Source organism: Schistocerca nitens, chromosome 1 (genome assembly GCF_023898315.1).
Source record: "Schistocerca nitens isolate TAMUIC-IGC-003100 chromosome 1, iqSchNite1.1, whole genome shotgun sequence".
Lineage (NCBI taxonomy): Eukaryota > Metazoa > Arthropoda > Insecta > Orthoptera > Acrididae > Schistocerca > Schistocerca nitens.
In genome coordinates, this window is record NC_064614.1 from 691,167,831 (window position 1) to 691,187,593 (window position 19,763).

Below are 19,763 nucleotides of genomic sequence, written 5' to 3' on the forward strand. Positions count from 1 at the left end.
TATCAGTTTGGGGGACAGCATACAGTATTGATTTCGATCTGTGATTGTTAGAGAACAGTAGTTCTAGTCCACCTGACAACATACATGTAAATTTATAGCTAGTCTGGGACAACATTGGTAAAGAGTAATGTAAGAAGTCCCTTCAGTTAATGTTATTTATGCAGACAAAAGTCAACATTAATACATTTAAATTTTCCAAACTAAAGAAAGGCTCTGTAACTTTTTGATGGCAGCAAACACACAGATAGAAAGCAATCGAGTCAACTGGGTGGGTACTGTAGTCCCACCACAACACATATATTCCACTTGCTGTAGTGGGCAGCCGGAGCTGTTGCAGTGTTCATATTTGTGGTTTCATTCATTAATGTAATAATTATACTTAAAAAATTAGGTACAAGTCTGACCATTTTGCCCCCCAAATAAAAACGTTCTATACACTGTTTGATATTGTCATGATTACTAAGTGACTAACATACGCTTTTGTTCAATTTTCCCTCATTAAGAAAATTATATCACTCAAAGATTTTACATTCATGCCCTCAAGTGACAAAAATCTGGTGTTGCTAGCTCTGCACTGTATAGTGAATGTGGCAATGAATTTTGCAGTTTCTTTCGTGATGGTAAGGAAATAATGTAACCTTATATTCTTGTAAGAAAGAAAATCTCACTAGTGTTTTCGTAGAAGAAACTATAACAGTCAGTATCTGAACTCCTTTATAGTTTTGGGAAGCCTCTGTGTTTACTATTGCACCAGTGCCTTTATGAAATTTATGAGAATGACTGCCTCGAAACATTCATCTTCCTCATCTGGCAAATATGAATAGTGTTGCTTCATAAATAGCCTTTAGTCCTTGGTCAGAGAATGAATCCAAATCTCTCAGCATTTAACACAGTGAAATTAACATTACTATTCAGTTAATCATTTTTTTCTGATTGTAATGTGATTCTGGCTTTATGCCATGGGTAATTACTGCTCATGCAGTAGTGTCAGAAATGAGCTACTACACTGTTGTTGTGATGCAGAAAATGTCACCTGAAGCAGTAAAGAAATCAGTTACAAAGAACAGTGGGGTTATCAATAACATTTTCATATGCCATGGGGCTTTCTGTGGTACTGTAGATTCCAGTAATACCCAGATGAATATGTGCCACAGTGTAATACAGTGTGGTGCAAGTAAAAGTGGTCTGTATGAGTGGATACGATTGGACGTGAATTTGTGCCAGCATTAATGGAGGTGGAAAAGACCTACAGTTATTTCCAGCTGGGTGGAGCAACTGCCCATACAGCCAGCCGAACCTTGTAGCATATTTACACAGAGTTGTTAGCGGAAGCCAGTCTGGCTGTGTCCCTAGCTGGCCACCCAGGTCACTTGATCTGTCAGTTTGGGATTATTTTGTGTGGGGACCCTTTAAGTCTAAGGTGTGAGGCAACAACTCTCATAGTGGTCAAGAACTACAGCAGAACATTTTGGGTTAGGTTGGAGCAATTTCAGCAGTCCAGCTTCGGCAACTTGCCCACGAGTGTCCAGAAGTGCAAAGAGATGAATGGTGGTCACTTTCAGTATTTGCTACAAGGAGGTTAGTACTGTATTTCCTTTCCTCTGCTGCATTTCTTTGTACCCTGGAACTCTGTTCTCCGGGCCACGTTTATTTGCCCCACCCTGTATTTGTAAGATTATCAGCCACCAGCATATGGGTGTGTTCTGGTGCATACATCATCAGGTGCTCTCATTGGAGATGGATTATTTAAGCATAATGGTATATACCATCTATTATGAAGCAAGATTAACCTCCCCTAGCAAAGTGTTTTCATTATTTGACAGTCCTGTCAAGATGTTTCTGCACTTGGCTCAGTCAAAGAGTGGCATTTACATTTGTCATGTAATGTAGAACCCTGGTTTTAACATGATGCTATGAATGGCGTGCTCCAAAATGGTTGTGTTTAATCAAACATTGAACTCCAACATCAACTACTCTAGAGGGTACCAGACACTAGGCCTAGAGTGAATGACAGGGTGGGCAAGTCTTAGATACCAAACTCTCAGATTAGCTGTGATGGGTAACTGCACATCATCTAGAGAGTACTTTTGCTATCAAACAGGAGGGAATTTACCTATGGCAGATAAAATAACAGCAGAGATATTCTCCTTGGCTGAAGCCTTTTAGCAGTTCTCTGTTCAACTATGAAAACCCTAGTCTTCAGATCACTGAATTTCAACAAGAATCTTGCAGGGGGTAAGGAAACTTCTGACAGAAAGTAAATAGTTTAGGAGTAAAGGGTACCACTCACTGAGTAGCAGAAGCATTGAATCAACAACAGACACGCTCAGGAAGAAACTGGAACTTTGGAAGCTGTTGGAAAAATCCTTTAGCAAGCTTGTACTGTTCTTGTCAAGGGATTCTTCCCAAATGTAGCAGAGTTTTTTTCTTATCTGTGTGAGCATGTTGACGAGTCAATGCTTGTCGTGTTCAGGGAGAATCTCCTTTACTCTTGAACTACTTGCACCATAGGCTGTATCTCAAGGACCCTATGAAATGCTGAATCAATAAAAATGAAGCTAATTCAGTCACTAAACTGATTCACAGAAATAATTAAAAGAATGTCTTTAATTGACAACTGAAAGAAGTAATTGTTAACTCCATAATGTATGTAACACTAAATATAAGTTCGGTTGTGGAGAATCATCATAGACGTGAGAAAAATTACGAACAATAAAAATAAAATAGATAACACTGTTTCACCCTGAAAAAGAAATCACATTTAGTATTCACTGGCAGATAAGACACTCTAGCATAAAAGATGCAGCCCACATTTTAAGACACTTTCTCACTTAATACTTCTACTGCAAAACGATAATAAAACACGTGTGCATTTACGTCAACTATCTAGACAATTTAAGTAGGAAAAATTGCTTACCTTTTAATTTGTGTCCTAAAATCCACAAAATTCATCCTTGGAGCTGAAGAAAGTAATACTTGAAGCCGCCTTGTCAGAATTTGAATCCTCATACAATAATTATCCTCTGTATTATCCAGTGCCTTACTGATGCCACATTTCTTAAGCAATTTCATCACTGCTTCAGTTTTTAAAGATTACCATACAGCTTTGATCCAGTCACGAACTTCAGAAACTAGGTGTCTTCCTCCTTCCTGACAGTGTGTTTTCAAAATCTGTATATTGCATCCATCTGTTCCACTTCTCCTTCGTAAGTCTCTTAAATAGTCTATCAAATACCTAATGGTTGAAGTAAACTAGTTAGCTCTCATGGATTTACAGTTAACTGAGTCTTCAGTTCATTCAGTCTGTTTTTAATGTCTTCTGTTCTTTGAGAATGAAACTGGTCCTGTACTAACAGGGCAGGCTTCTTCAGTAGGCCTCCAGATTGCCTAGACCAAATTTTATCCATCCAGCACCTAATTCCTTCTCCGCCCATTCAGCTTTTATTGTGTACATGGACAAACACTTGTTTTGGCAATAGTTTCGTAAAGGTCAAAAAAGAGGTGGCAATTTTGTCACAACAGCATAGCAGGATAAAACAACCTTGTAATGAGTCTCTTTTTGTAGCCTGAAGATGTAGCACTAACACTTTCCGTGCCCTTGGAATCCACAGTTCTGTTAGAACACACGTTAAAGGTTAGCAGAGTCTTGTCCATGTTTCCAGTTTGTGAAAGTTCAAACTGAGAATCCGCATTTCACGATTGAGAAGTCTCTTGACCCTCGATGGGTGTGCAATGCTCAGTCACAGAATAATTGGCGCGATATTCCTTGGTGGCACAGTTACTACCAAACGGTACATGAAGGTTTCAGAAGTTTATCGAAGTGTATGTGGAAGTGTAACTAAGTGTTAGGTTACCCACTCTTCCTCCTCCTCCCTACTCCTACTCCTACTTCTACTTCTAGTCCTACTCCTACTCAGTTTAGGTTTTGTACTGCATACTGTGCTCCCCACATTTTCCTTGTTCAGATCTCATTTGCTTTATTTTGTTTCTTTTTTTATTTCTATGCAGACATTAACTTTTTCCATCTTTCTTCTAACTTCCCTTTCTCAATTCGCATGTTTAGTACATTTCTGATTGTCTGTTTTTTTTACTTCCCTTGACCCATTTCAGAAACTTTATCTCTCATACTCTGGATATGCATTTTCTTGTTTATCCTCTATGATTCACTTCTGTGGAAGACTATCGGTAGAGCATTCTCATAAGTTGCAGAGTTTAAATTTTCAAATATTTGCTAATTATCTAATAAATGGTTCTACATATATTCACTTCTTTTGTACATCTTTATCATATAGTACATTACATTATTGTATGTCTCTCTCAACGAATCCAAACTTCTGCTATTTGATGTGGTCTCTCCTTTGCTCCTAAATTATTTATTATAAACGACATTTTTAATTAAGTCAGATTTATTAGCTTCCTTGGTCTGAAAATTTCAGATCATTTTCCAAACTCTGTTCATTAGCTGTTATTTGTACTAAATTTTCTGTCTCATGAATTGGTGCAGGTTGTGAGAACAAAAAAATGCTTTTAATATTGGTAGACCATCCAACAGTAGTCAAGAGTCAGCTTTAAAGCTCCATGTTTGAAAAGAATTGTCAATATAGATATTGTAAGGTAGGACATAAATGTCACTCTTGTAGATCCAATACAAATAAGTGTTCTTGTACTGGTTTGAATTGCTGATGTAATGTGTCAACTGTATATTATGTAACTTTTATCTTAAAATACTGCTGAAGGCTTTCTCAAAATGTGGTAAGATTTCTTGGTTAAGATACAAAATGTTATTTTTCAATATTTTGCCGTGAAACAAAAATAGCATCAGTAGTTAAATGATTCTTCCTAACACTTGCTGGTTCTTCGATAAGGAAATATTTGGTTATTGTTTGAAGTCTGTTTTTTGTAATTTTGTCAAACAGTTTGTAAGTTGAGTTAGATAGATTTATTTCTCTGGAGGTTTTTCTTGGTTAACACCCCCCCCCCCCCCCTCCTGTCTTCCAGCAGCTAATAAAACAGTGTCACAACCTAAATTGAAGTTAGATGATTTGTGAAATCTTGTTAATTCCATCCATAACCTGTTGCTTTTCTGTACTTTGTGGTATTTATAGTCATCAATTATTCTATATTAGTATCTTCAGAATGCCACCGGCCTTGCCACAATGGTAACACTGGTTCCTGTCATATCACTGAAGTTGACCATTGATGGGTTTGGTTAGCACTTGGATAGGTGACCATCCGGGTTTCCTGAGTGCTGTTGTCAAATGGGTTGCAATCAGTCTTTGTGAGGCCAATTGAGGAGCTACTTCATTGAGAAGTGGTGGCTCTGGTCAGGAAAACTTAACAATGGCCTGAGAGCTTTGTCGTGACCACATGCCCTTCATATCTGCATCCAGTGACGCTTATTGACTGAGGATGACATGGTGGTCAGTTAATACCATTGGGCCTTCTGAGGGCTGTATGGACTGAGTTTAGTTCAGTTTCAGTCGGCCGTACACGAATGGGACCTTCCGGCTAACAATGCCATACAATCATTTCATTTCATCGTTAAGAGTTCTTTATTTCATACATAAATATGTTTTTCCTTAAACATCTTGTGTATTTTCATCACATAATTATATTGCTTCTGCCTTATATCTTGCAAAAACATCATTAAGGTAAAATTGGGGAGACTAGGGAGCCTACACAAAGGCTTAGCGGCACCTGTTCTTCTTACAAACCATATGCGACTGTAACAGGAAAAGGAGGAAATGACAATGTACTCAAAATACCCTCCGCCATATGCCGTAAGGTGGCTTGCAGAGTATAGTTGTAGATGTAGGTGTATGATTAGGGAATTTATCTTTAAAACCTAATTTATGGGGATGAAAAACAAGAGTGGGGGGAAAAAAAAGAATGTGAGACTAGTAGTATTTGATACCTAATGCCATGGAAAGTGAAGTGAAAACATAAAGCACTTTGTTAAGATGGTTTAGAGGAACTGGGGAGGGGAAACAGAAGTGTAGTTCAGTTACTAAATGTTGTATAGGTGATTCATATGATGTACTATGACCATGCGGAATTGTACAGAGGATTTGTGTGTGTTTTAATAGAACAGAAAAAAAAATTGGTTTAATGAAAATGATTTCTTTGCCCTGAAGAAGCAAGAGATTCAATATGAGAGTTTCTCTGTAAGATAACACTCATTATCCAGAAGAACGGGAAATTATTACTACAACAAAGGGTGTGTTTATGGGACTTGGTCGAAACACAGGGAACAAACTTAATCTACAGATGAATCTGACAGTAGAAAGGGAAGTTTGGAGGTAGTAAATCGGATGCTTGAATATGACAACAAAAACACTGAATTATTTAATTGTATGAATACAATAGAGGGAAACATTCCACGTGGGAAAAATATATCTAAAAACAAAGATGATGTGACTTACCAAACGAAAGCGCTGGCAGGTCGATAGACACACAAACATACACATAAAATTCTAGCTTTCGCAACCAACGGTTGCTTCGTCAGGAAAGTGGGAAGGAGAGGGAAAGACGAAAGGATGTGGGTTTTAAGGGAGAGGGTAAGGAAAAATTCCAATCCCGGGAGCGGAAAGACTTACCTTAGGGGGAAAAAAGGACTGGTATACAGACAGACATATTCAAAGACAAAGAGTTTGGGCAGAGATGTTAGTCGAGGCGGAAGTGCAGAGGCAAAGATGTTGAATGACAGGTGAGGTATGAGTGGAGGCAACTTGAAATTAGCGGAGATTGAGGCCTGGTGGGTAACAGGAAGAGAGGATATATTGAAGAGCAAGTTCCCATCTCCGGAGTTCGGATAGGTTGGTGTTAGTGGGAAGTATCCAGATAACCCGGACGGTGTAACACTGTGCCAAGATGTGCTGGCCGTGCACCAAGGCATGTTTAGCCACAGGGTGATCCTCATTACCAACAAACACTGTCTGCCTGTGTCCATTCATGCGAATGGACAGTTTGTTGCTGATCATTCCCACATAGAATGCGTCACAGTGTAGGCAGGTCAGTTGGTAAATCACGTGGGTGCTTTCACACGTGGCTCTGCCTTTGATCGTGTACACCTTCCGGGTTACAGGACTGGAGTAGGTGGTGGTGGTGGGAGGGTGCATGGGACAAGTTTTACACCGGGGGGCGGTTACAAGGGTAGGAGACAGAGGGTAGGGAAGGTGGTTTGGGGATTTCATAGGGATGAACTAACAGGTTACGAAGGTTAGGTGGACGGCGGAAAGACACTCTTGGTGGAGTGGGGAGGATTTCATGAAGGATGGATCTCAATTCAGGGCAGGATTTGAGGAAGTCGTATTCCTGCTGGAGAGCCACATTCAGAGTCTGGTCCAGTCCCGGAAAGTATCCTGTCACAAGTGGGGCACTTTTGTGGTTCTTCTGTGGGAGGTTCTGGGTTTGAGAGGATAAGGAAGTGGCTCTGGTTATATGCTTCTGTACCAGGTACCAGGTCGGGAGGGTAGTTGCGGGATGCGAAAGCTGTTGTCAGGTTGTTGGTGTAATGGTTCAGGGATTCCGGACTGGAGCAGATTCGTTTGCCACGAAGACCTAGGCTGTAGGGAAGGGACCGTTTGATGTGGAATGGGTGGCAGCTGTCATAATGGAGGTACTGTTGCTTGTTGGTGGATTTGATGTGGACAGAAGTGTGAAGCTGGCCACTGGACAGATGGAGGTCAACGTCAAGGAAAGTGGCATGGGATTTGGAGTAGGACCAGGTGAATCTGATGGAGCCAAAGGAGTTGAGGTTGGAGAGGAAATTCTGGAGTTCTTCTTCACTGAGAGTCCAGATCCTTATCCTTCACCCTTCTTCCTTCCCGTTCAACCTTCAGCCTGAAGAAGGAGCCATTGGCTCCGAAAGTTAGCCAACCACATCAGTCTTTGTGTGGGTTCTGCCACTGCTTGGCAAATAGATTTTTTTATCTATCCAATTAAATATTGGAATATGTATCACAGATATCACATCTGTTGGGTTTGGCAGCTATGCAGAGATTAAGAGGGAGGAATGAAGTGGTAATTATGGAGCATCAAATATGTTTCTATATATTTTTCACTTGTTTATTCTGAATGACAGTAAACTGATGTGTTGCCATAAAGAAATATCCAACAATAACTGATACATCGGTGTGTATTTGTGTAACTGTAACAGTTATGGAATTTGATAATGAAATTCATCTCTAGCATAACTAGTTTTTCTATAGTTAATTATCATTGACTACATCTTAAGTTTTACTTAAATATTATATACAGTACTGTTAATTGTTCAACAGCAACACAGGTTGGTAGCCACATCTGGACCCATTCAAAGGGGGGAAAAAGGTTTGCATTTATCATAATCATCCCCATTTCTCAAATTACAAACATGCTTGCATTATTGGAAGTTAAAAATGGACGCTTTCATATTAGAAATTTACTCACAGTAATTTTATTTTATGAAGTATTTTCCAATAGTTTCATTCTGAAGTCCTAAGGAGGGTTCCTAGATAAAATGCCACAATTTTAGAAGCCCATTTTTAAAGACTTGTGTAGCATTAAAAAGGTACTACGTTTGCTGTTGGATTTAATTTATTAATATAAAAATCAAATAAATGGATGATCTTTTTTGTTATGTTTGAAATAGTAATAGATATATATGAAATGTCTCAGGTCAACAATGCAACCGCTCGTGTGCAGACTAAGAAGGTACCTGCTGTTCCCAATGGTGAGTGTCTAATACTGGATATTGAAATGAGAAATAGCAACTATATGTTATCACAAATAGAATTTCACAGCGGCAATTATGATTCTATGCAGACAATCTTCAGAAGATACGAACAAATCTGCTCTAGGTTGTGTTGTTTAGTGAACTTAAAGGTCCAGCAGCCCAAAATTGTCCTCGGCATTATTCAAGTGCCACATATCAGATACATATAATTAAAAGTAAAAGTAGTTAGTGTTTAGAAACAAATTACTCATGTATATTAACAGAAAACTATCTCATTCATATGTATGAGAATGGGCAGTAGTTTTCAAAATTCCAGTCCTTTGAAAGTTCTCCATTATTCAGTCTACATTCTTGTCTGATAATGGATATGTGAGACACAACTGAAAGGTTTATTGGCATATTTATTTATATGCACATAGGATGTGGCATGCAGTAAGAGAGTGAAGTAGTGGGATGGCGGGGGGTGGGGGTGGGGTGTTTGCTCTGATGACAGGCAACAATTTTTTTGGCATACAGTGTGTTGCAACATCAACAACTGACAGATTGTCATGTGTTGATAAACATAATACTATATTCTTATGCACCACTGTTGAAGATGAAAAAGTTATATTATTGCTTCCTTTGCCCTCCTCCCGCTCCCCTTTTTTCTTTGGGAATGACAGTCATGATACCATGTTGCTTAGTGGTGAACCAATTTTTGGAACTACCACTTCTTGTTAAGCTAGTTTTAGGGATTGTATTTCCAACCACACAATTAACAACCATTCATTGAAATTCAAACAATGGAATATCAACAATATCATGAGTAGGAAGAGTGTTACTCATTGTAAAGATGAGCCATTGAGCTGCAGACAGGCATAATGAAAAGACCATTGCTCATTATAGCTGTCAGGCAAAGTCGCCTTCAGCAAAGAAAACAAAGCAGCTGTTGGTTATGGTCATGTGTGCATGAGGTGTGCTTGAGGTGTGCTTGTTGGTGTAAATGTATGGTTTTTTCTTCGACGAAAAAGGATTTGACTGAAAGCTTTAATGTGTAACAGTCTTTTTGTTATGTCTGTCTGCAACTCAATGGGTCGTCTTTACTGTGAGTAGCAATCTATCCTTTTCCTAATATTACTCATGAAATTTCTGTTTTTCAAGCATCTCTTGCCAGTCTTTTTGATGATGTGTCATATGAATCTGCACTGTACATTGGTCAGTAAAGCCAAGTTTTAAATCTGTGGTGGGTTTGATCAATGCAGTGCTTCACTGGGTGTAGTCCTATTGGAGGTGGCATGCCTTTACTTTCTTCAGACCCATGGACTAATGGACCAGCCTGCTATAAGTGGACCTACAGTCTTAACACAGATCCCAAACCATTGTGCAGCTTGGCATTTCTCATACACACATCATTCCGAGAGGTGAAAGAAGTGATAATTGACAGAAAAAATTATTGGGTTGAATGGCGATTGAACCATGAACCATTGGACATGGGATTTGACACATACTCACAGTCACCAGTATGTTAATAACTGCCATCGTTCCTAAGTGCTTAGGTTATCTGTAAGGACAGGTGAGAGCGTTGTTATGTGGGTGCAAAAATTAATGATATATTTTATTGAAATGTACTGTTTTCCTTCTTTGTAATTGTGCTAGGCATCTTTGCATCTGTTTCCATGGTAACTGAATAAAGTTTTCAAAAACTTTCACACTTCCCAAGTGAGAAAACATATGACAGGAACTTTTGCAAAGGTAGAAAACGATAATACAAGATTGAGTTTGTATGTTAGTATTGGATTGCTTTGGGATATGCTTGTCTTATTTGTTAAGTTGTGGGGATGAAATAGCTTAATATTCCAAAATGAATGACACGGTATGACCTGGTTAATACACAGTTTAATTTTTCTATATCTCTGCATCTGAACAATTTTAATGTTTCAAATGATCTAGTGTGGTACCGATCACTGACCTTGGGAATCGGGGAACTGGAAAAGAAATATGTAATTCACTTCAAAAACTTCATCATTACCACGAGTGTCTATTAAACGTTTATGTAGAACACTCTAACAACACACCACAAACACGAGAGTTTGTTTGTTGCATTAGATGAATGGAGATTTTGAATAATATTGTACCAGTGAAATTTTCTTTTTGTGAACATTGCCGTAACAGAGAAGTTGGAAGCAATGGAATTTTGTGTAAATCAGATATTGTTCTACCAATTTTTTGAGAATTCTATTTTTCTTATCTCTGCCACCTTCCATTGGCATTCTGAGAAAAAAAATTATCCTTTATTTTTGCTAAAATATGGTCTAAATGAATATCAAGACATGAGTGTCTCTGCAGTTTACTGTAATATAATTTAGCTGGCATCTTCAAGTTATGGGTTTTACTAAATATGCCTGCCTTCTTCTTCTTCTTCTTCTTCTTCTTCTTCTCCTCCTCCCTCCATTTCACCCAACTTCAGGGTAGGTATCTGTTTCCGTTGTAGGCCTATTGTAATTGTTCCCCTTGCCTCCTCTCTCTCCTCCCCCCCCCCCCCCCCCTCCTCTTCTTCTTGCTCTTGTGTTGGTAGCTTTGTCTGACATTTCCAGTTTTGTCATTTCATTGCCAGTGGTGTCATTTAAAATTCTTCCTCCTATCCATAACTCTTTCTGTTCCATTTCTTGTTTACTATCACATGTTATTGTTGATGAAAAATTGCCAGGGGCTTTTGTAACAGTTTACTGAGTACATTCAGTTTCTTTCTCATTCTTTAATTTAAGTTTTGCATTCCTCTCTTGTAGTACAAATGCAGCAACATAATTTGGGTCCTAGTATAACACTGTTATTTTACTGAAGGTTTAAGTTGAAGTTTTAGTCGTAACATTACCGTCACAAGAAATTGGTTCAGGGGACTGGAAACTCACAACTAAAGGTGTCATACCTTGTGTAATATTTAGTCTATGAAATGTCACAAAAGATATGTATAATGTGAACTTATGGGAGTAACTTAGCAAGAAATTTGATGGTATGCGATAAAATTGGTCAAAATGTGTCTCAAAGTCAGCTCTGAGAAATTTTTTCCCTGCTGTTGGAGTCCACATCTGTAAATACATACAAAATCTATGGTGTGTAAAGTTTCATTATTACTTGTACATATCTTTTCCACATCCTCTACAATAATCCTACAGCTGAGATAGCATAGAGACTCGATAGACTTGGTTGTGGGAAGTGATAAGACTATATATTGAACAGCCATGATTGAAACCACAGACATTTTCTGTTCTGTACTGTCATACAATAGATGAAACTTAGTGTTACTTCTGTTATATTCAGTTTTTCTCCACTTTACGTATTTTCTCGCTCAGAGTCCAATAAACTTTGATTTCAGAACTATAAATTACAGTCACACTGAACCACTGACTTGACACAATACGTTTATCAACTATCTTCAGTCACACGCATCCCCCAAATAAAAAGTTGGCTTTCTTTTTTGGAATGTTTGCGGCAATCACAAACCAATGTCTTGCTGTACACTTCTCAGATGTGAAACAGCAGTCATAGATATAAGTTAGTTCGAAATTACACTCACGATTCCAATCATACTATCTATTATTCAAGCCTGATAGACTTCATGTTTCACCCAAAAATTTGCACATGAATTCCATTGATTCTTGTAAATTGTGTATGTTGTTTTCTAACAGTGTTCACTAGGTTTCTTCACTAAGCTGTGCTTTCCAGGCCATATAGTTTTTGTCATTTATGGTGGCTAATCATGAAAAGTGGGTGCCTTCATTTGAGGTTTTATGACTAATATTAAAGCACAGTGTGAAAAGGAAGGGAGAAGGTTAAACTGCATAAAAGTGGTAACATAGCTAACCTCATAATACAGTGTTTACTATTATAATACCTAATACATTCATTCAGAGTAGAATTTACTATCCCACTGTACACGTTATTGTCCTGTGTACCGTTTCCAAGAGATTTAGTTTATTATTAAATTTCTTAAGGTTTTGGTGGTATTAAGTGCTGGAAATATAAATTAATAGCAAGGAAGAACTGATGGTAAAATAGAAACTGGACCATCAACTAAGTATTGCACTCTGTTTTTTGTGGCTGTGCTATATGAACTGAGAAGTTAATATTCAACAGTAATTGTGCAGTTCTTTTTAATATAAAATACATTACATTTCTGTATATTTATTCTCAGTTAAGATGTGAATTTTTTTTCTTTGATCTTAAAATTTTGAGACTTGCAGAAGGGCACTAATTGATATCCATGAAGTTGACATCTGAAGCCCAATGTAGATCTGTAGATAATTTTGCGCAAGGGTATAAAAAGCATGGCAGTTTTTTTCATTTTTATTTGCTTGTAATTAACACTAAATCTTATTTTGGGTTTATTTGATTGATGTAAATTGATGTCAAAGTCCAAATTTCTGATTTTTGGAGCATGGATATACTGTTACAGAATGTAGATGCAGTTACTCCCTCTCATTTAAACCCCATTTTTAATTACATTCAGTGAAAAATACGTCAAACCTCCATAAATATGAACATGATTGGTGTATATTTGGAATACTTCTTAATGCACAATGTTTTCTGCTGTTGCAAAGTTCAGCCTTTTAAACTTGATATTTCAGTGCAGTGGGATAGTGCCAGTACAATATCAGTATTTTCATATTTATGTAGAAAATGTACACATATTAACTTGCATGTTTCTTTCATAATTAGTTGTAGATGTGTAATTTAATGTCATTTTTGTTTTAAGTATCTTTGAAAATATAGCGTTAAAATAGTACTTCTCCATAATGAACCGTGAAATGCTTTCATCAGAAGTTGCTTTGTGATTAGTCTACTTATTGAGAGCTTATATATATTTCATTAGTTTCCATGTTGTTTGAGGTATTTAAATAAATGTATTTCTGGCCTTTGTGCATATGTTAATGTTTCTCACATTATAGATTGCATTATTCATAGCTTTTGTCACCTTTTTTTTTTTTTTTATTCGTTTAGTTTTTCTGACTAGGAATGGGACGGTGCCCACACTCGGTGAGAGCTCCCACTTGACTTTCTTGGTGTTGGGTTTGTCTGCCAGTGGGATATTGCATTGTTCTTTTGTCAGATCTCATTTATGCCAATTTTAATGACTTTTATTCATTGCCTTAATTTTGCTTTGTTTCATTCTTTATGGCTGACATGATGCTAACAGATCTTGCACACACTGTTTAGTGTTCTTATCTTGGGTTTCATTGTAGTAAGATTTGCTACACTTTTTTTATTGTAGCTTTTTGCTGTACTTTTGTTGCTGTTTTTTTCCAAAAGTAATGGCTTATTTATAGTTGGCTTTCTGAAGCATTGCTGATACATTTTATGGCACGCGCACCTACTCTCTCTCTCTCTCTCTCTCTCTCTCACACACACACACACACACACACACACACACACACAAAATGTTCCTTGCTGTTATCGTTATTTATAGACCATACTATTGTTTTGGGGGATTGTGGAGACCAAATTAAAATTTATCAGAGGTTGATGCACAAACTTCATTTAGCCAGTTTTAAAACTGTAAATACACTGACAACTGTAGAATGTGGTAAACAGTAAATGTGAATGTGGATATCTGTTTTTGTGCTGACACATACAGAGAGATAAATGAAAGGAGAAGATGCAAGTGAAGATTGCTTGCCCAAATAGATGTATTATCAAACTGATGGAGGAGTTGATTTAAATAAAGAGGAAATTAAATGAATCTTTCACATGCCTCTACATACTTTCTCATTGCTGTGATGTTGTAGGGCTGACATTTTTAGTTAGCCACAGTCATGTACACTTAGGTTTTATGTGTTGCAGAGGTCATCATATCTGGATAAAAGGGTGTGTGTGGGTGGGTGGGGAGAGGAGGGTGGGGAGACCGCATTCAAGTTTTTCTACTCTGCTACCCAGTATTTCACACAAAATACAGCTCAGTTGGACTTAGAGGTGATTTTAATGGCGCTGTACCTCTCAGTCTCTAGCTCGGAGTGTCTAGACATGCTTGCTGTTCTGACGTGTGATCATTAGTGGTAACCAGCAGGGGTGCCAACCTAAACTATGCACCCAGACTGCCAACCTTGTTAGGAAACTCAGTACTGCGGAATACGAAGGTAAGCGAGATCCAGGATGGAGGAAGAGGAGCAGCATACCCAGCTAGCACCCTTAGAGAAGCTTGGCAGGACTGAGGGAACTGATAGGCCATGAGAATGAACTGTAATGCCTCCTTCACAGGAAAGTCCTGCAGACTTTTTTTCACGTGGGTTTTACAGGTGTGAACCAAGTGCTTGGCTTCCCCATGTGGCCCAGGGCTGGGTCGCTGGAGGCCACAAGGAGAAAAAAGTCTTGGGAACTGCCTATTGACTAGCACAGTGGGGACATGCAGCATCTAAATGCTCCAGCTCCTGGTCAATGCTGTAAGAGCTGTAAAACCTCCATCCACAAATTCTTGGGAATAATCCCTCTGGGAGTTGTCAGCCATTTAGAGGAAGAGGAACCTGTCTCAGACCGAGAGGCGATGGCACAAGGCAAAGTAGCTACGAATCAGATTGGGAGGGTGACCAGGAGGCCGAGTTGATAAGAGGATGGGGTGAGATGAAGTGCCTTGGTGACGCAGGTGCTAGTGCTTAGAAACATTTGATGGGAGGAGATATCCAAATGAAAAAACACAAGCTTCTCTGCATTAAACCCGAGGTCCGGGCCAACTTGCAGCCGGCATACAATGTCCACAGTGGCATGGCTCCCAAAGGGGTAAAAATGGATTTCATAGTGGTATTTGGAGATGAACAAGGCCAATAGTTGAAACCTGTGGGCCATCTTATAATGGACCTGGGTGTATGGACTAAATAATGAAACTAATGGCTTGTGGCCCATAAGGAGCTGAAATTTGACGCCATACAAGAAAATGCATACACAATGGCCGGAGCCACCTTTTTGACCTGAGAGTAGTGAATGTGTGCTGGTATGAGAGTTTTGGATGCAATCGTCAGTGGCTTCTCTGAGCCGTCTGCATTCTGATGGACGTGGCCTGCCTACATGCTGTACTGCAAGGCTTCGTAGTCAAAGTCAGTGTTTCGTCAGAATGAAATGTAGCTAGTTATAGTGCTGATCTGAGGCAGACCTTCAACCTGGAAAATGCCTGGTTGCACGTCAGAGACCAGACAAAGGAAGGAGGAGGTAGAGAGGGCTTGCAATGGTGGACAACCTCGGAATGAACCAGTGCTAATTTTACCCAGAAAAGCCAGTAGTTCTTGCAATGATGAGGGACACGGCAGGTCTGTAATGGCCCTGATCACACTCACCAGGGGTATGGTGTGGCCCACATACTCAAGAGACGGTTGAAAAAATTTGGACTTCTGCAGACTGCAACACATACCCACTGCCTGGAGTTTTTGAAAAAAAAAAAAAAAAAGCCTAGAGATTGTGTAGGTGGTCATTTGTCGTTCATCCAGTTACAATATCATTCAGGTAGTTGGAAAAAAGTGTGGAATAATGGATGTGACCTGTCCCAGATAGTGTTGAAAAGTTGTGGGGCACTTGCCTCCCCAAACATCAACCGTGTTGGTACAGACCAAAAGATGTATTAAGACCCATTGTACACTTGGACTCGTCATCCAAGGGTAACTGGTGATATGCTTAGCAAAGATCGAGTTTTGAGAAGAATCGACCTGCTTCTAACTGTGTGAGCAGCTCATCTGGATGTAGCAATGGTTATGTGTCAACCCCAGACTCTGAATGTATGATGAGCAGTTCACCAGTCTGTTTCCTAATGATTACAAAGAGTGTGGTTCATTCGCTAGAGCAAATGGAAACCACAACCTTGGGAGATGCAAGCCGGTCCAGCTTTGCCTCGATTTAGGAGTGTAAGGCTATAGGAATCTACCTAGCGCAAAAAAATCTAGGCTGAGCCAACTACTTTAAGGTTATGTGGGCTTGAAAGTCCGAAGCACATACTAGGCCTTCCACAAGATATCCTGAAATTCTAAGTGCAGAGATTCCAGTGATTGATAGGGGACTCCAGCACGTATCAACTGTATGGAGTTCATGACTGAAAAGCTGAAAACCTGAATGGCATCAAACCCAAAAATGTTTGCTGAACTAGCATTGTTGGTACAAATAAATGTAACAGGCAGTGACTGACCTACAGGTGATTGTAGCTGTGAAATTGCCAAGCAAGAGGATTTGCTCTTTACCATACCCCATTAGGCTCCTGTTTACTGGTGACAGCACTTAGGAGAGTGAGGTGAAATGTTTGAACACCAACATTGGCTACCTGCAGGCTCAGCTGTTGCCAGAGTCCAAAAACTCGAGAAAAAGTTTGTTGTAATCCTGATCGGAAACTGGCCCTGACAGTGGCACTTCCTAGATATCCATATCCATGTCGTCTGATGGTGCTTTCTGTGCAGTTGAGTATTACACTACCACAATGTGGCTTTCGTTTGGATGCATGTGACAAATGGCCCAGTGCTGGGGGACACTAAGATTTATCATGTTCGGAGTAATAAGACACACAGGATGGCAACAGGGAGTGGCAATTGGAATGCTGTTCATGTGCTGGCTTGCACTGCCATGATGTCATCCTCCCACATATAGTGGATGCAGCTGGGCCACCCTGTACTGCCATGATGTCGCATCATGCTACCAGCTGATGACCAGTAACATACGAGGCCTGATATGACTGGGCAGTGGACAAAACCTCTTTGAGGGGGAGGTTTTCTGATTGGGGGTCCATTGCTGCAAGGCCTTATCGAGGGCAGAGCGGATGATAACATCGTGAACAGTGACGTGCACATATGACTCTTTCGATTTGATAGAATGGCACTTGCAACTAAGGCCTTGGGGGGTTGGGACCCAGGCATGATAAGACTGATGGGGCTATTTCTTGCATTGGTAGAATCCAACTGTAGCAGCTACAACATGTGCGGCCACAGTAATAGGATGGAAGCAATGAAGATAAATTGTTGAATGACAATGAGGAAGGTTCCTGCAACAGGGCTTAATGCCGCAACACCTGATACAAGGTGGGAGAAAGCCATGACAAAAACTGTGCACAACATATTTCAGCATCTGTAATGTGGAAAGCTGGGAAGTGTTGCCATGGGTGGTGTTCATATGCTTCCCAATCTTCCACCACCTCATCAGGTGGTAGGAACAGAGGGGGAAACATACCAGGGGATGAAAGGGTGCAGCTGGGCCACCCTGTACTGCCATGATGTCGCATCATGCTACCAGCTGATGACCAGTAACATACGAGGCCTGATATGACTGGGCAGTGGACAAAACCTCTTTGAGGGGGAGGTTTTCTGATTGGGGGTCCATTGCTGCAAGGCCTTATCGAGGGCAGAGCGGATGATAACATCGTGAACAGTGACGTGCACATATGACTCTTTCGATTTGATAGAATGGCACTTGCAACTAAGGCCTTGGGGGGTTGGGACCCAGGCATGATAAGACTGATGGGGCTATTTCTTGCATTGGTAGAATCCAACTGTAGCAGCTACAACATGTGCGGCCACAGTAATAGGATGGAAGCAATGAAGATAAATTGTTGAATGACAATGAGGAAGGTTCCTGCAACAGGGCTTAATGCCGCAACACCTGATACAAGGTGGGAGAAAGCCATGACAAAAACTGTGCACAACATATTTCAGCATCTGTAATGTGGAAAGCTGGGAAGTGTTGCCATGGGTGGTGTTCATATGCTTCCCAATCTTCCACCACCTCATCAGGTGGTAGGAACAGAGGGGGAAACATACCAGGGGATGAAAGGGGGTAGAGCAATGCAAGCACAGCCTGTTTCATGCTGTAAATGTTTCAGACTGTTGTCACACCAACGTTTGAAGCAGACTGCTTATCACAACAAGAGGTAAAATGCAACACCACGACAAAACGTGTGAAACAACGAGCCTACTCGTTGCCAGTGTGTTCTGGCCATGAGACCACATAAATGATGGTAGACGCAACACTTCATTACATCTAGAACACTTGTACAAGAAGACACTTGCCATGGAGTGGCTCCACTACTAGTCTGATAAACATAAGTGAAATGTCAACATATTACTGAGAGCAAGGCCGGAAAGTGCAGTGTAGAGAGGCTGCACATGTGTGCAAGAGTGGTGGCCTCTGCCAGTGCTAGTGTCTTCTGACTTCTGTTTCGCACCCAGCAATTGCGCACGCGCATTGTGGGTGCGGAATATATGCGAGTTACTATAGTAATTTTCTTGGACTCACGATTATAGAGGCTGTAATTGGTGTTGCATATCTTGTAGCTAACTGTGATCAGTTTCTTTGATTTACTATCAAATTTTGATCTAAACTAATACACTGCTGAACCAAACTTGTGTTTTAAAGAAAGGGGTTTTCCAAACAATTTTTCAAATGTGATATCAGTATTGCTTGCGTTACATGGTCAACAATTTAAGATATATGCAGCACAATTTACTGCCTATGCATACAGTTCATGAAATGACTCTGTACCCAACAACATAGTGTGTGTACAGTAAACAAGGATCTGTTTTCTTGCTCAGTTAAGCCATTTTGCTTCTGTATACAGGTTAGTGTTTTCTCATGTATTATTCCATTTTGCCTGAAATAATCTTCAAATTGCTTATTTATGAGTTTCGTGCCATTGTCATTTCTCAGAACTCAGATTTTGTTGCCTGTTTGTCTTTTAATCAGTCTCTGAAACTCCAAAAACACAGGGAAAGTGTCGTGCATACTTTCATGAAAATATGCAAAACTGTATGAAGTCTAGTCATCCTTGAAAAATGTGTAGAAATCTGCATCTTGAAGAGAGAGATTTTTCATCCATCCACTCAAATTTACCTGAGTAAATTTGCCAGGATCTTTCAGTCTTGATTCCAAATTGGAATTAAATGAGTCTCTCTTCATCTTGCCATACTGACATGATTCACAATAAAGATCTTAATCTTTCTTTATTTGTAAACCAGGAACTATCTTCATATTGGCTGTATACTTCAGGCTTGTGAAATGGCTGTATGCAAGTCTTTCGTGCAAGATCACTGTGGAATTAAAGAAAGCAGGATTTGTTGGT

At 39.6% G+C, this 19,763-nt stretch overlaps 1 protein-coding gene across 10 annotated transcripts in view; it reads left to right on the top strand.

The window, feature by feature from the left end:
- LOC126259353 (RNA binding protein fox-1 homolog 3-like) overlaps positions 1-19,763 on the top strand; it is a 456,111-nt gene that overhangs the window by 378,223 nt on the left and 58,125 nt on the right. For 5 of the 10 annotated variants that reach the window (XM_049956084.1, XM_049956093.1, XM_049956109.1 and 2 more), the window contains 2 exons: positions 8,656-8,710; positions 13,691-13,726. In XM_049956084.1, the coding sequence (XP_049812041.1) occupies positions 8,656-8,710; positions 13,691-13,726 (91 nt within the window). The remainder of the gene's footprint in view (positions 1-8,655; positions 8,711-13,690; positions 13,727-19,763) is intronic. The other 5 variants (XM_049956134.1, XM_049956102.1, XM_049956143.1 and 2 more) reach the window with 1 other exon arrangement.